This window comes from Cebidichthys violaceus, unplaced genomic scaffold (assembly GCF_023349555.1).
Source record: "Cebidichthys violaceus isolate CVI_PGR_0920_01 unplaced genomic scaffold, fCebVio1.0.p SCAF_3, whole genome shotgun sequence".
Classification (NCBI taxonomy): domain Eukaryota; kingdom Metazoa; phylum Chordata; class Actinopteri; order Perciformes; family Stichaeidae; genus Cebidichthys; species Cebidichthys violaceus.
The window spans coordinates 13,494,554-13,508,944 of record NW_027176483.1 but is presented as its reverse complement, the minus strand read 5'-3'; the positions used below and the strand labels follow the sequence as shown (position 1 = coordinate 13,508,944).

At 39.6% G+C, this 14,391-nt stretch overlaps 1 protein-coding gene across 1 annotated transcript in view; it reads right to left on the bottom strand.

Moving 5' to 3' along the window:
* itpr2 (inositol 1,4,5-trisphosphate receptor, type 2) overlaps nucleotides 1-11,849 on the bottom strand; it is a 53,390-nt gene extending 41,541 nt beyond the window's left edge. Inside the window, exons 1-10 of the mRNA XM_068723733.1 lie at nucleotides 11,400-11,849; nucleotides 6,575-6,645; nucleotides 6,132-6,250; nucleotides 5,955-6,041; nucleotides 4,748-4,906; nucleotides 3,866-3,964; nucleotides 3,535-3,618; nucleotides 3,254-3,400; nucleotides 2,312-2,407; nucleotides 1,516-1,560 (exon numbers count right to left, since the gene is read on the bottom strand). Of these exons, the coding sequence (XP_068579834.1) occupies nucleotides 1,516-1,560; nucleotides 2,312-2,407; nucleotides 3,254-3,400; nucleotides 3,535-3,618; nucleotides 3,866-3,964; nucleotides 4,748-4,906; nucleotides 5,955-6,041; nucleotides 6,132-6,250; nucleotides 6,575-6,645; nucleotides 11,400-11,491 (999 nt within the window). The 5' untranslated portion in view covers nucleotides 11,492-11,849. The remainder of the gene's footprint in view (nucleotides 1-1,515; nucleotides 1,561-2,311; nucleotides 2,408-3,253; nucleotides 3,401-3,534; nucleotides 3,619-3,865; nucleotides 3,965-4,747; nucleotides 4,907-5,954; nucleotides 6,042-6,131; nucleotides 6,251-6,574; nucleotides 6,646-11,399) is intronic.
* Nucleotides 11,850-14,391: the final 2,542 nt, after the last annotated feature.

Here is a 14,391-nt window from a genome sequence, read left to right as displayed (position 1 = left end):
ACACACACACACACACAGTTGTTTATCAATATTAACACGTGGATTGTCTACTGTCTCAACAATCTTTAAATATACAGTAGACAACAACAACAACACAGTCCATATTGATGATCATATTTGGATTTTGAATTGTTGGTTGGATGAAAGAAGCAATGATGTCACATTGGGCATGGGGAAATGTTCAATATTTTCTGACATTTTATAGACAAAATGATAGATCAGAGAAATAATCTGCAGAATAGATAATGATGGTAATATAGAATAAATCAGGTTTTTTTAAATAATAATAATAATAATACGATAATAAGCAAATTATCACATGTTATAGCTCCAACCAGAAAAAATATTTGGTATATTACTTTAAATTATGACACATGATAACTTCAATATCAATTATTTTTCTGTCCACTAATTGATTAATTGTTTATTGCTAAAGGCAGCGCAGACAGCAGGATGTCCAAACTGCACACACAATGTATATTTAGCTATATTCTAAAAATTCAGCATCATTTCAGTGAACTTGTTTGGTGAGTATAACTAGGACTATGACAAGCCGAGCATATACATGTTTTGTATCAAGTTGCCATATCTTTTAACACATACTCACGTAAGTACTGATAAATGAGCCCAACAGTTGATAAAATCTATAACTGAGGACGGACGGATGTGAGCCAAACTATACTGTCACAGCTTCTTGCACTAATGAAGTATCAAATTAGACAGAGATGAAGCCAGAGAGCCATGACTTCTCCGTGTGGTGTGTTAGACACTGCGGTACGTAGGCTGGTAGAGTATGCGCGGTGCAGATGCAGCACATAAAAGGCGAGGGTTAATTTCTCCCACTGTTCTCTGCATGTCAATGGGAAGCTCCACAGAGCTGCCTCCACGCCTCAGCTTCTCAATCCTCCCACTCCTCCCCCCCCCCCCCCCCCCCCCCCAACCCCCTCCCTCTTCTGGTGACTCACCCCACCAGCTTAGCACAGGCGAGTGGAGCAGAGCAGACAGCACGTCTGCCTCCCCTCCATCCCCTCTCGCAGGGCACCCCCACACCCAGACGTTATGTAAGGAGCCCCCTGTGTGTCTGAAACTCAGCATGTGCATGAGAAAGCGTGTGAGGCTGAGAGAGTTGGTGTGCGTGCTCCTTGCACTACCAGAATACAAATGTGCAAGGTAGCTAAGAGCTGAAAGAAATGTCTAGATATAGATTCAGAGTTTGTATGCGACTGTTAGAGAACTGCTGGTATTGAATAACCAAAGGATGGGGAGACAGAGACGGGTCTGAAGACAATGTTTAACTGCTGAGATAATCATTGTTTCCACTAAAACACTTTTATAATCTTCTTTCTTGTTCACCAGCTCGTTCTCTCTTTCAGTCAATCCGACTCATCTATGGTGCAAAGTTATATTGCATTGCTGCTGTCTTGAATTATAAATATCAACTTAGTAGACACAATGTAAAAAATCAGTTAGTAGTGTGTGACTTTGCAGCTAAATGTGCTTGTTTGACTGACTCACCTCTCCTTTGGGCTCCACCGTGTTGTCTTTGAATTCAGGGTTCACCTGCAGAGAAACTGAGGGGTCACTCAGTGACCTCAAACATGATCATCCTGTCATTATCATCCCCATCACTCCAAATGCAAACTATTCAACAGCAGATGGGTGATGGACGCCATATCAATGGGAATACTGCCACCTACAGCACAACCACCTAAAATCCCCTTCAACTGTGCTTATTCAGAAACTGTAAAGTCTCTCAGTTTGAAAAAGAAAAGTGGCAGAGACTAAATGTATATTCGTGCAAGCTGCTCTAAAAGTACTGTATAATGAAAGAAGGGATGCACCCATCTGACTTTTACAGTCTTGATAGCAATACCTGGGATTCGAGTATCGGCTGATACAGAGGACCGGTCCCAGGGTTTAATCAATAAGCTCTATGCCTCACTGTGTGAAAGTGAATGGCATTGTTCTATTGTGTGCAAGGCTTGACTTAAACACTGCTTTATTGGTAAATAAAATAAAATGTAACATAGATATAAATTCATTGAATAGTTATTTATTATGAAAATAAAAAAATTGTACACAGCAACTTGGTAAAAAATCTTCAAAACTTAAACAGGAATTAAAATTCCAGCGTATAATGTATATGGTATATAAAAAAAAACGAAACTAAATAGAACGGCTCCAATGTCACAGACAGACCCAAACCAGCTATCAGAGTTTGTATCGGCATGATATCGGTATCGGTGCATCCCTAAATTAAACAATGATGAGCAGCTACAAAATGACATGGATTAAAAAGAGTAAAACTCACCTCTGCTGCGAGGTAATTCCCAGTCGCCAGGTGTTTGAAGCGGAAGAGACTGTTCCACTGGCCGGCTCCACCTCTACAGGGGTCATAGTGCACAACCTGGCATGGAAGCATAAAATAAGGACAGCTAGAAGTATCAGTTATTGTCCAAGTGTGTGGTTTAGTGTCAGTCTGTGCTCGCCTCCAACTGGTTTGATACAGTGCAGAGGGACTTTTCAAACATTGTTCACAGTTTCTTAGTAACACGGCTCATTTAGTTTCTGGTTTTGTTTCGCAGACAGAACGGTTCCTTATAGGATAGGATTGGTTGAACAGTAGTCAGAGGATGATCTCTTCTATTTAGAGTGGTTATTCAAAGTGACAATAATTCACAAACCAAATGAGTTCTAGTTTAGCCCATCACTGCGGTGTCAGAATGAGAGTCTATGTGCCAAGTACAACAGGAATTTGTGTCATCAACTGATATGGTAACATAAATACATTCTCGTACACACAGCAGAGGGACAACAGGAACTTCCACTCACTGCGAGCTGATAAAGAGGAACATACAGAAAGTGGATAACAAAGAACTAAAGGTTAAAGTGGCAGACAGTGTGTATTATCAAAGAGGGAATTATGGCCTAAATGTGTGACCAGTGCTCCGTAATGATGACAAAAGTGTAAATTTTAAGGACATCAAAAATGAATTTGCTGATTTATGTGCATTTAAATTAAGTTGGGCAAAGTTTATGATTCAATTGGCTTTAGAAGGGTCTTCATTATGTTTATGTATATGGCTGGTTGTTAATCAAGCGACAAAAAAGTATATTTCAATTCAGACAAATGTCACCAGAGCAGCATAAATTAACTCAAATATTTTCAAAAAACAATGATTCTCTTCTAATTAGCATCAATGATGTTCTCAGAATCAAAGCACGTTGTTGTCAATTCTTGTGTGTGCTTTACCTCGATCTCCCAGAGAGCCTTGGAGCTGGTGGCAGAGGTGGCAGACTGCCGCAGTGTGGTCCTGAGAAAGACGTGCTGCTGCTTCTTGTACTCGTCACAGGTCAGGAACTTCTCCTGCTCAGCGTGAAACAGCCTCACCACGTCCCCCTGACAGAGCACACAAGCAAAACATGACACTGCCGCAAGATAACCGCATGCCGTTTGCTCTGAAGACATGCAACCTACATGCAGTTGTGCTAAAAGATGCACGGAGGAAACCCATAAGCGACAAAAGAACATACCCCCTTCAGCACATCTTCCCTGTAGTCGCTAAACTTCATGAACAGGGTGACCTTCCAGCTTGTGTTACAGTTAACAGCATTAACCTGCAGCAGGAAGCAGAGAGTAAGGGGCAAACACATCATGGCATTTAGATGATTATCATACAAAAGTTGAAATCCTTTTTTTTATATATATATTTCAACCAAGACAATAAAGCATTACATTAAAAACTCCTCAATAAACTAAAGCGAACAGAAAAACTACAGGTTTTTCTCTCGTTTTTCTTTCTTTATTTGGCTAAAACTTTGTTTTTCAGTACAGACAGAAACAATATAGATGAACTAGTCCCACCTCTTTGCAGCCGAGGTTGTCTAGCAGCTCGATGTTACTGGCATGAAGAGGCTGCCCTGCATTCACTGGCATCAGCACCACCTTGTCTCCAACCACCACCTTGAACCCAATTACAGACAGTCATATGCCAACGCAGGTGAAGACGCAGGTTGGAAAACTTCCACAAGTGTTCAAATGGATGAAACGGGAAGTAAGACTGTGTCCATGCAAACATCCCCTTATTTAAAAAAGAGGTGCAACAGCAACAGGCTGAGCTTCACATGAGAGAGTGATTGAGTTGGCAAACAAGTTTATTCATACCATGGTGAGCAAACATGAATGTAGCCTACAAAGATATGGTGACTGAAAGTACACTGCCTGTCATCGTATCATCGCTTGCATAATACATGCTCTCTAACCCAACAATAGACACACAGTGTCTCATGTTAACCAGCCACACACACAAGCACACTGTGGCTTCACAAATGTGTCGCTCATCACACGTATGGCAATGCTGTATTCAAAAACATTTTGAATATACATGAATCAGCAATCAGTGACAAAAAGTGGATAGAAAGTAAGGACCGATGGATGCTTTTAAAGCTCAACCTAAAAGCCTAACATGCAATGGGAAGGCCGGTGGATCCATGCTTTTTACATGAGATTCTGTGTCTGACCTAATAATGCACAAACACCATGCACAATCAAGAGCAATACCTTTAACCATAGGATGCTAAAGCCAAAGGGGGAAGGACAAAATCAGAAATGTTACTGGGACAGGACGAACAATGAATGTATAGGATGAAAAAGTCAGGCACCTGCTGTACTTGTAACAGAGAGGAATGTCAAACTGAACTTTATGTCTAAAGAAATGTGTGTGGCGCCAAGTGGAGAGAGACCTACATTATCTCCTTCGCTGCGGAGCTTCCAGAAAGGTTGAATGTAGAACCAGGAGCCTTCGTTTCCGGCCGGGTCCAAAGAAACCCGCATGGCATTCTTCTCAAGCAAAGCGGGAAGACGTTTGTTCACCGTCAGGTACTTGTTGCTCTTAATATGCAGGAGCTAAGACAGAAGATTCAGAGTGTTTAAATACTGCAAGAGCAGTGGTGGAGGAAGACCCTTAAGTTTGGTTAAGTAAAAATACTTACACCAAACTGTAAAAATACTCCATTAAAACTAAAGTCCTGCATTGAAAATGTAACTTTAAGTAAAGGAAATGGAAAAATCTGGAAAACGTACAAAGTATAAAAAGTACTCAATGCAGTAAAATGGTCCTTGGGACTGTTACACTCTTATACATTACTATTATTTATTCGATTATTATTACTTATGCAATAATTAGTGTTTATATAGGACTGCAACTAAAGATTATTTTCCTTTTGGATTCATCTCTTGATTATTTCCTCAATTAATCGATTGCTTCATTGGTTTGTAAAAAAATCACATCACAATTAAGCCAAAAGTGACACCTTCACAATGCATGTTTTGTCCAACCTAAAAAGTATTACAAATAAATTGAATGAATTGTAGTGGAGTATAAATTATAAAGGGGCATTAAAAGTAAATACTCAAGTTAAGTGTGTCTCATTAGTATTTAAGCACAGGACTTGATTTATTGTACCTTGCTATTTCCCACCACTGTACAAGAGTAAGAGAAGAAGCAGAGGTAAGTTTAGCCTCAAGGTAAATTCTTGTTTGATTTAAAAGAGTTGGTTCACTATTTTATTCAATGTAGCCTCATTTGAAGAAGTGTGTGTATTACCCAAACACACGTTTCCCGATTCCATTTAAAAAACAAGCGCTAAATTATGTTATAAGTCAACACTAAGAAACTGCTTATTGAAAAAGGCCTGCTTACTGAAGAACAATGGAGACTGCTTTGAACGCCTTTTGCAACAGCAGATAAATATGCTTTTGCATTCCTCCATTCAACCCCTAAAACAAGTTTCGCCATCAGTGAAACCCAAAACTACCATTGTGGACTTGTTCAAAATGGCCTGAGTTATCAGGTGACAGCAACACAACCTCGGTAAACACAAAAAAACAAAACAAGCCTCTGCATTTAAGACAAACTGACACCACAGGTGTTTGCTGAAGAGATGGGCTGTACCTGGATGACATTACTGTATTTCACAACTTCTCCAAGGAGCTTCTTGTTCTCCGACTCGTTCTGCTTCTGCTCCAGTTCTGCTGCATGCTGAGTAATGAGACAGAGATTTAGTAAAACGTTGGGGTTCAAATTTCTATGGAGATCTAGATGTAGATTGTGAAATTAAAAAAGCTCTACCTGTAACTTCTTAAACAGGTCTCCCTGTGTGTTGTTGTTTCCTTGTTTTCCTTGTTTTGCCTTCCAGAATTGCTTCTGGGCCGAGTATCTGTTCATGGGACACACCTTGAAGAGGCAATCTGGAGAGGAGAAGAGGCATTCAGAACACAACACAAGTTAAGTGCCACTCAAGAGTCTTTATGTGGTGAAACAGCATTTTTGAGGTAAATGGTTATTTACCCACCAGTGGCCTGTGGAGTAACTTAAACACATAAAAGCTTCTCTAAAACCACAATGTTGTGTGAAACAACATGGAGCGCAAAGTGCCCAAACAGCCTTGACAGTGAGTGTGAGTGTGAGTGTGAGTGTGTGTGTGTGTGTGTGTGTGTGTGTGTGTGTGTGTGTGTGTGTGTGTGTGTGTGTGTGTGACCTCGAACCAGTGTGACTAGTATATTTCTATGCACCTCTGAACTTTTTGGGTGGGTTGGCCAGGTTTCCAGCGTCAGGCTGGACCACACACCTGTCATCGACAAGCCTACAGAGAAGAGGACAAAATGACAAGAATTCAATCAGAATTATTTCCTCATACTTTAACCTTTTTTCAATGAATCACTCATAAAAACAAAGATTTACATGACACAATGTCATCTAATTGTGGGATCACAGTCAAATGCATAAACACAAAGCTGAGTCTCTATCTATAAAGGTGACACTTTAACACTACACTTACATCTCACTTGTTTATAGTCCTGTTATCTGTTCGTTTGTGCACTTTATTTTATATTTATCTTTATTTTATGTTACACTTTATTTTATATTTATCTTTAAATTTGAATAGGTTTCTAATTTGCACTGTGTTGATTGTTGTTGACTGTTAAATGTTATGCACCTCCCATCATGTTAAATTCCTCGTATGTTCAACATACCATGGCAATAAACGGCTCTGATTCTGATTCTGAAATACAAACCAGGCTAAAATGGTATCCAGATTTCTGTGGCTTTTCCATAGTGCAGAGTGAACATGGATGGGTAGAGAATTATCTAATTAAACATAACAAAAGATAGATATCAACCAACATCAATATGGAGTTTAAAATGAAGCTTTGTCAAGATTGTTTTGGTTACTGAGGAGTGAGCTTCTCTTTTAGGTTTACCGTATTACTAGAGCATGTATAGGCTGCTGCCACCAGAGGAAAACATGTGATTCTGTGCAGGGTTGATCAGAGGGCATTCGAGGGGTGTCATCCGCTTAATAACTGCCATATTTCCCACATATTTGCCTTTTATGGGGTAGTTACACAGCGGAGATGTTTCATTGACAGGTTTAGTGATGCACAGCAGGTCAGTATAATTCACACATTGGACTGCCGTTCAGTTAAATTGAGGAAGCAGATATGTAGTGCAAATGCAAGAGCTGACATGCCTGAATGAATGTTGCAAAAGAGCATTTAGTAAAAACCAATTGTGCGCATGGCTGGTATCACTTCATATAGCCTAATTTACCACATTCATCAAAGACTGTGTAAAACGAAAGCATGTATTCATTCGTCATCTTAAATCTCACAACATGAAGGTTGTCTTGTCATTGGACTGTGGCCCAGGTCTTTGTCTAGACCAGTTTAACATTGCTTTCAAAATTGCTTTCTAAAAAACGTTTCAATTTCAGCCACCTATGTTAGTGGTCAACACTGAGAAGACTGAGGGTGAAGGTGCTCATAAAAGCTGGAACGGCAGAAAGCGCATGGTTTAGTGGAATTAGAGGAACGAAAGCAGGCAAAACAATGGAGACGGAAAAAGAACAGGTTCATGAACAGAATACCTGAAACACTAAAGTGATCAGTTCTTTACTTTCTGTGACTCAAATGTAGGTCTGGACTGCAGCAGTGAAATCCTCTATTCTGCATTTGCTTTGTACACATGAGAAACTTAAATTAATCAAAATGATTGAACTAGACTGGTTGTTCCTGTCAGTAGATCTGATGTTGTTGTACATTGATCTGAAGTTACACCTGCCTTCATTTAGTCACGGAGTTACTCTAATCCTCTTTCAGGAAATTGGTTTAAGTAAGAAAGCAAATGTGAGATCATTTTGTGCAACAGTAACACTTTAGTTGAAATCAGGGTTTAATATACGCGTGGAAAAGCAGTTCTCTGCAGTCAAGGGTCCCACTGGTCACATTGTGTCCACATGTGTTGTTTGGGACATTAAGTATTTGTAGGTTTGCAGTATCAGTCACACATGGCTACATATCAGAGAAAAGCTCCAACTTCAATCTGTTGGAATATATTCGATGACACCAGTCGTGAATTTCTATATCAAAGCCTCCATATCATCCCGTTCCCTTCATCCCATTTGCACCAAAGGCCGAGGTGCACAAGCACATCCATTCATCCTGTCCACTGAGGAGAAACATAATGCAAAGCACAATTCCTCCAATTCATACAAAGCTGGCAACCCTGCTGAAGGGAGCGGAGCCATTTCCTATTTATGCTGTGGCACTCGATCAGTGTCAATCCACAGGCCGTGTACTATTTCCTCCAACTCTGTATCAGAGTTACATCTAAATGAGACACAATAGAGCCCAACAGGAAGCAGAATCAAGTGCTAAATGGCTAAACAGGAAGGCTCTCCGGAAAAGTCACTTAAACTCATAAATAAGTAACTTTAAGTCAGCAGGGAGCCGGGCTTTAGTTCAAACAGCCAGGCTGACTCTCTCAGCCAGCGCAACAGTTTGCTCTGTAACTGAGTTAAACATGAACCAATGACAGCACGCTGGACACAGACGAGCTAAATTTAGCTGCATTGCTTGTGTTGAGAGAACTGAGACAACAACACAGAAAAAAAATACAGCATGTAATGCAAAACAGAAAAAATACATAATATAATGCAGAACAGCAATTCTGGTATGCTTGTTCTGTCAAGTGTTTTCCAATGGAAAAAAAAGAAAGAAAACAAGTCAACCGAGGTATGACTCATCTGTAAGAAAACTATGAAAGACTTAGCAAACAATGCCTGTTTTTGCATGTTTCAATGTGTTGATAAAGCAGCGTAGTAATCTAATTGAGTCATGCACTCCCTCATTGAATGCATCCTGAGATAATTTCGCTTCTTATGGAACATATTAGAATTCAATGGGAAAATAATTATATATATAAACACTGAGTAAATAATGGACACAGAATCATTGCATCGTTGTGTTATAATTTATCTCTCATATATACATTACAGGTCCACAATGAAGTGAATTGATTGATTACTATGAAACCAACAAATCTCCAAAATCATCCTTTCTGATAATTAAAAATGTGAGAAAATTCAAGAGGTCAATGTCGCTAATGGTTCTGGATCAGCCAAATGACCGTATAAGGCATTTAAAGGTCATTTGACGTTTGAGTGTTTGCAATGTAAGGCGTGTGAAGAACTTGCAGATTGAATGTTATCCAAAGCAAACAAGTGCATGAGCAGCATTGTGTAGCCGAGGTTTCATTGTGCTCACAGGGGCTGTGGCTCAGGGAGGTTCCTGCTGGGTCTGCCTCTCTCTCTGGGCCTTGGTGAGCTCTGGCACAGCCCTTCATGAAATACTCCTGTCAAACTACAAGAGTTATTGAAGCCCTGATAAGAGTTTCACTGCTTTGCTTCACCACAACAGGAGCGGTGAACAATCGCCGCTGTGCACTTTTGCATCATGAAATTCACAGCCCCTGTGTGCTGCTGCTGCTGCTGCTGCTGCTGCTGCTGCTTACATTTGCACACACCTTTACAGTTAAGGAAGCCTTTCACAAAAGACAAAGTAGATTGGATGTGTACACTTCTGCAGATAGTAAGGCAGGGAACATTGTTGCATACAAGCAGGTTGCATGTCAAGGTGCTAACATGTTTTTCAATCAATGTCTTTGATTGTTTAAATTCTCTACAGCTCAAAGCATTAAAGAAGAGGCTTTAACGTCAGAGCACGCCGGCCGTCATGTGAAGTTATTGTTTGCAAGAGGGATTCAAGGGAGAAAAGGGAAAAAGAGAGTGAGAAACAGAGGGTGAGAAAAAGGGAGAGGAGGTGGGCGGGGCACACTCATTCCTCAGGGCCAGTCGATCTTTCCACCCTTGTTCTGCAGGCTCAGAGGCCAGAGTGTATCTGGAACCACCGAGGTATTTCACCTTCTGCTGAGGCTTTCAGCTCAGGAGGAACTACAACCCCCCAAAAAAACTGCTGGTGGCATTGTTTTTTGCACTGCTGTGTGGAGAATGACACCATGAAAAGAAGTTTCCATCACGCCTACACACAGCCTCAAGTATGGAGTCAAACTGACAACTGACAGTATAAGATATGACAAACTTAAAGAAAAACAAAACTCATGTCACACTTTATAGCAGTGAATCTAAAACTATGTAAGGTTGAAATGAAGCATGAAGTGTCTACTACCCTCATCATAAATTGAATATGTATATGAGCAGTCAGCAATTACAAAAAAAGAAAAATGTAGTAAAAAGTCTGAAAATGTTAATATAAATGTTATGTTCTTCATTCTTTCCTGTCACATTACTTATCTTGTGGGCCCCTCAAATTTAAGTTATGACCCATTGAGGGAGTCCGGAGCCCCAGGTTGGTCGCCAGTGCTTTAAATGATGGCCTGGTGACTGAATCTGACCGGATACTCAAAATCACTCTCTCCCAAATCAAAGTGTGGCTCAGATCTCTTCTAAACTTGGCTGCTGTACTATGCTATATTATGCAAAAAGGATGTACACAAAACACTCAACATAGAAATGGTTTACTCCTTTACTCAAATAAGGTCACTGAACTCACATACAGACAAAATATCTGTAAATGTCTCCGGGGTGAAGGTGAGCAGCATTAAAATCCATCATAACTCCTTATCATAACTTCCAATGATTGGAAACAAGTTTTTGGAAACATTATACATTATTCTGCCGAGGACCCTCCTGACACATCCTCACGTCGCCCCACGGGTCCCCGGACCCTACTATGGGGACATAAGCAGAACGGTCTCCTTGGAAGCACCAGCACTTGTCTACCTGGGTAACACGCTGCTTTGCATTCCGGTTACATTTGCGTAAACGTGAAGAGTTTCCTGAGAAGCAGCAGTTTGCGCGCTGACGGGGCCTTGGCCTCAGGTCGCACTTTAACGTTTGACTGAAACGGTTAACAGTGAACGTGTAACGATAACGAGAGGCATACGTGGTGTCAGCCGCAAAGTGAAAGTATTAAAGCGGATTAATCCATGTGGACTCCTTATTGAGCAGTTAGTACGAGGCACACATGAGGAACTTACCCCAAAGTACTGATGAAGCCATTCACCGAGCCCTCCGCGTAAAGAGACACAATGTCTCCGATGTGAAGGAAACTGGACCTGTGCTCTGACATTTTCACTCAACGGACGTTTTAGAGGTGTCCCGGTTCCTCCATTTAAAAAAAAAATACTGCAACTTCTTCTCTTCGGGGGGGAAGTACTCCGCACGTTACAGCGTCTCCAGTTCAGGTCTTCAGATTCACCTTCATTGTTCCAGCTCTACATTTCAGCAAGTCGATTGAGGGGGGTGAAAAAAGCGAAAGTGCAGGAAAAAAAGAAACTGGTGTCGGTTTTTGGTTTTTTTTAAAGACAGCGCTGTGTTTTGAGACTTATTCAACTTCTTCCTGTATGTCATGCAGACCGGAGGCTGCTCTTCTTCTCATCCACTTCAGGGGGAGGAGACTGCTGCTGTCAGGGCTTTGAGCGAATTCCGTTCAATGACATGTTTTTGTTTTTATTCTGAAAAGGCATTAAGAAAATACACTTCTCAGTCTACCTACAGCTGTACTGTGGGTAATGTTTTGGGTGATCAAAAAGTAACATAAAGTCTGTTTGACAACAGACTACCTAAGCCTACTTGTTGTTTCTATTGGAATATTACTTGATCAGGCTTGTGAATATAAAGATTTCTCAATAGTGACTTCACTTTTTCAAAAGTGTTCACACAGTCAGCAAAACAGAAGTCAATTTGGACTAGACTGTGGATCACTTTTCATTGCTTTGACGCAACATTTGCAATGCAGTGAACAAATCTTTCACAATTCCTGAACTGTTTTTCTCCCTCAAACTCAACCACCAGCAAATCCCTGTGTGTTGTCTCCATGAATAAATTAAATTGCATATATTGCTAATTGGGACATACAACACTGAGAAGCTGTTTTAATTCATTGATGGCCTCTATATATATACATATTTATATATGTATATATATATAATTTTTAGGGGCAAATAATGCTGGATGTGAACATATCTGCAGAAGACTGTCAGGGATGGATCAGGCATGCAAAAAGATTATTACCCAGGTGTATTGTAAGAGAGGACGTATACGGTGTTATGTGGATGAGGACTTGTTGCCAAATGCAGAAGACAGGGTTAACTTGCACTGTTGCATTTCTATATGTATGTTTAGTTCTGTCTTGTATCACTGCAATTACTTTATTTTTATTCTGTGCACTGGAAATCAGCCTTCTCTCTGCAAAAATGGCAAACAAATAAAGCTTACTGAAATACGTTTATTTCCTTGAAATATACTATAATGTAGAACAATCTAATAAGAAAGTACCCTTATTGTTGTCATGGAATCATGCTTTTTGTAAAATAAATGTTGCTGATGGGAAACAATTGTTCTGTTGAGCAGGTGTGATTCTTGTTTAGTCATTTCGTTGTGACATGTCGGTGTGTTCTCTTTTTGTATAGTCACAGTAGTTTCTAGCCTGAAATACAAACTTACACACGACATTTACTCAAGTTCTGTTCATAAGTACAGCTGTGAGGCACTTGCACTCTACTTGGGTATTTTATGTTAATTTATACTTCTACTCCACTAAATGTTTCAGAATATCGTAGTATATGATAACTTTTCAGGGTTTTACATATAAAACTTTAGAGATGAGCTTATATAATACAATGCGTTGTCACATTTCAGATGTTTTTGTGTTGCACCAAAGAAACTTTTAACCTCCAAACTTGTAGTTTTAAATAATGTTCAAGTCACAAAGAGGTGACATTTTCCAACAGTTCACCAAAAGCAATGATTAGAATAAAAAAAGAAGTTAAAAAAATGAAGTTACGAGTTACAAAACCGTAAAATGCTGCTTAAAATAAATGTGTCAGTACTATAATGTCCTATACAATGATAGGCCATAGCCTATTAGTCACAGGGGACATTTTTCAGCAGAATGAGTAGTTTTACTTTTGATATTTTATGTACATTTAGTCAAAAGCCATGCTTTCTCACCCCTGCTAAAGTAAAAAAACACAAGTATTATCCTCTAATATATTGATAGTGTTGTATTGGTACTTAAGTAAAGGTTCTGAATATTTTTATTATGTATTATAATGAAGGTGGTGGTTATGTTTCTGTGGAAAATGTTTTTTGTTTTTTTTAGCCACAACATATACCAACTGCCAAATCTATGATGATCATGGCACATAGATGTATAAATATCTGAAAGAAAGTGCCAAAACGATTCTCATTTTTGCTGATGTTTAAATGACTAGCAGTGAATTTGTGACATTTCCATGTACTACCTATGTTGACGCACCAGGGGCCGCTAGAGATCAAGCCTCATTGGACTCATCCCCATTAACTGACCTACACCGCCCTCTTGTGTACACTTCACTGGATCAACAGGTAATTCTGCTGCTCTCCTAACTTTGTTTGTGTTCAATACAAACAAATGGACCAGAAAAGGTAATTTCATGTGCCAACGGCAGGTCCCTCAGTCATATTCACAGTGACACATTTAAATATATAAGGCCAAATCCACAGCACAAAAAATATCACCAATCATTGATAGATTTCAGAGAGATTATACGCCATAAAAATAAACAAAAACTGATTCAAATTTCCAAAACAGAAACACAAAATGATACTTCAAACACTTTTGGAATATATATAGGGGCTTAACGGTAGAAGGAAAATGCCCTGAGGGCTCTGAAAGAGTTGGTGATTTGTATAGCCTGCTCCTCCATCACAGAATACTGCTGTAAAATGATTTAATGTTGGTACAAAAACTGGTTTACTACTGCCTGGAAGTAGCATTAAAGCATCGATGAGCGGAGTCATATTTCACAATTCCTCTAACCAATAAATATTACTGTGTTGTACAGTCTCAATTTATTATTTTATATAGTGAGAGAGAGAAAATCTCCACTATATTCACCTTGACACATTAAGTATATATTGTTGCTAATATTTTTATTTTTTATTTTCACACAAACATAAATTAAACAATACAAAGGGTAGCTATCA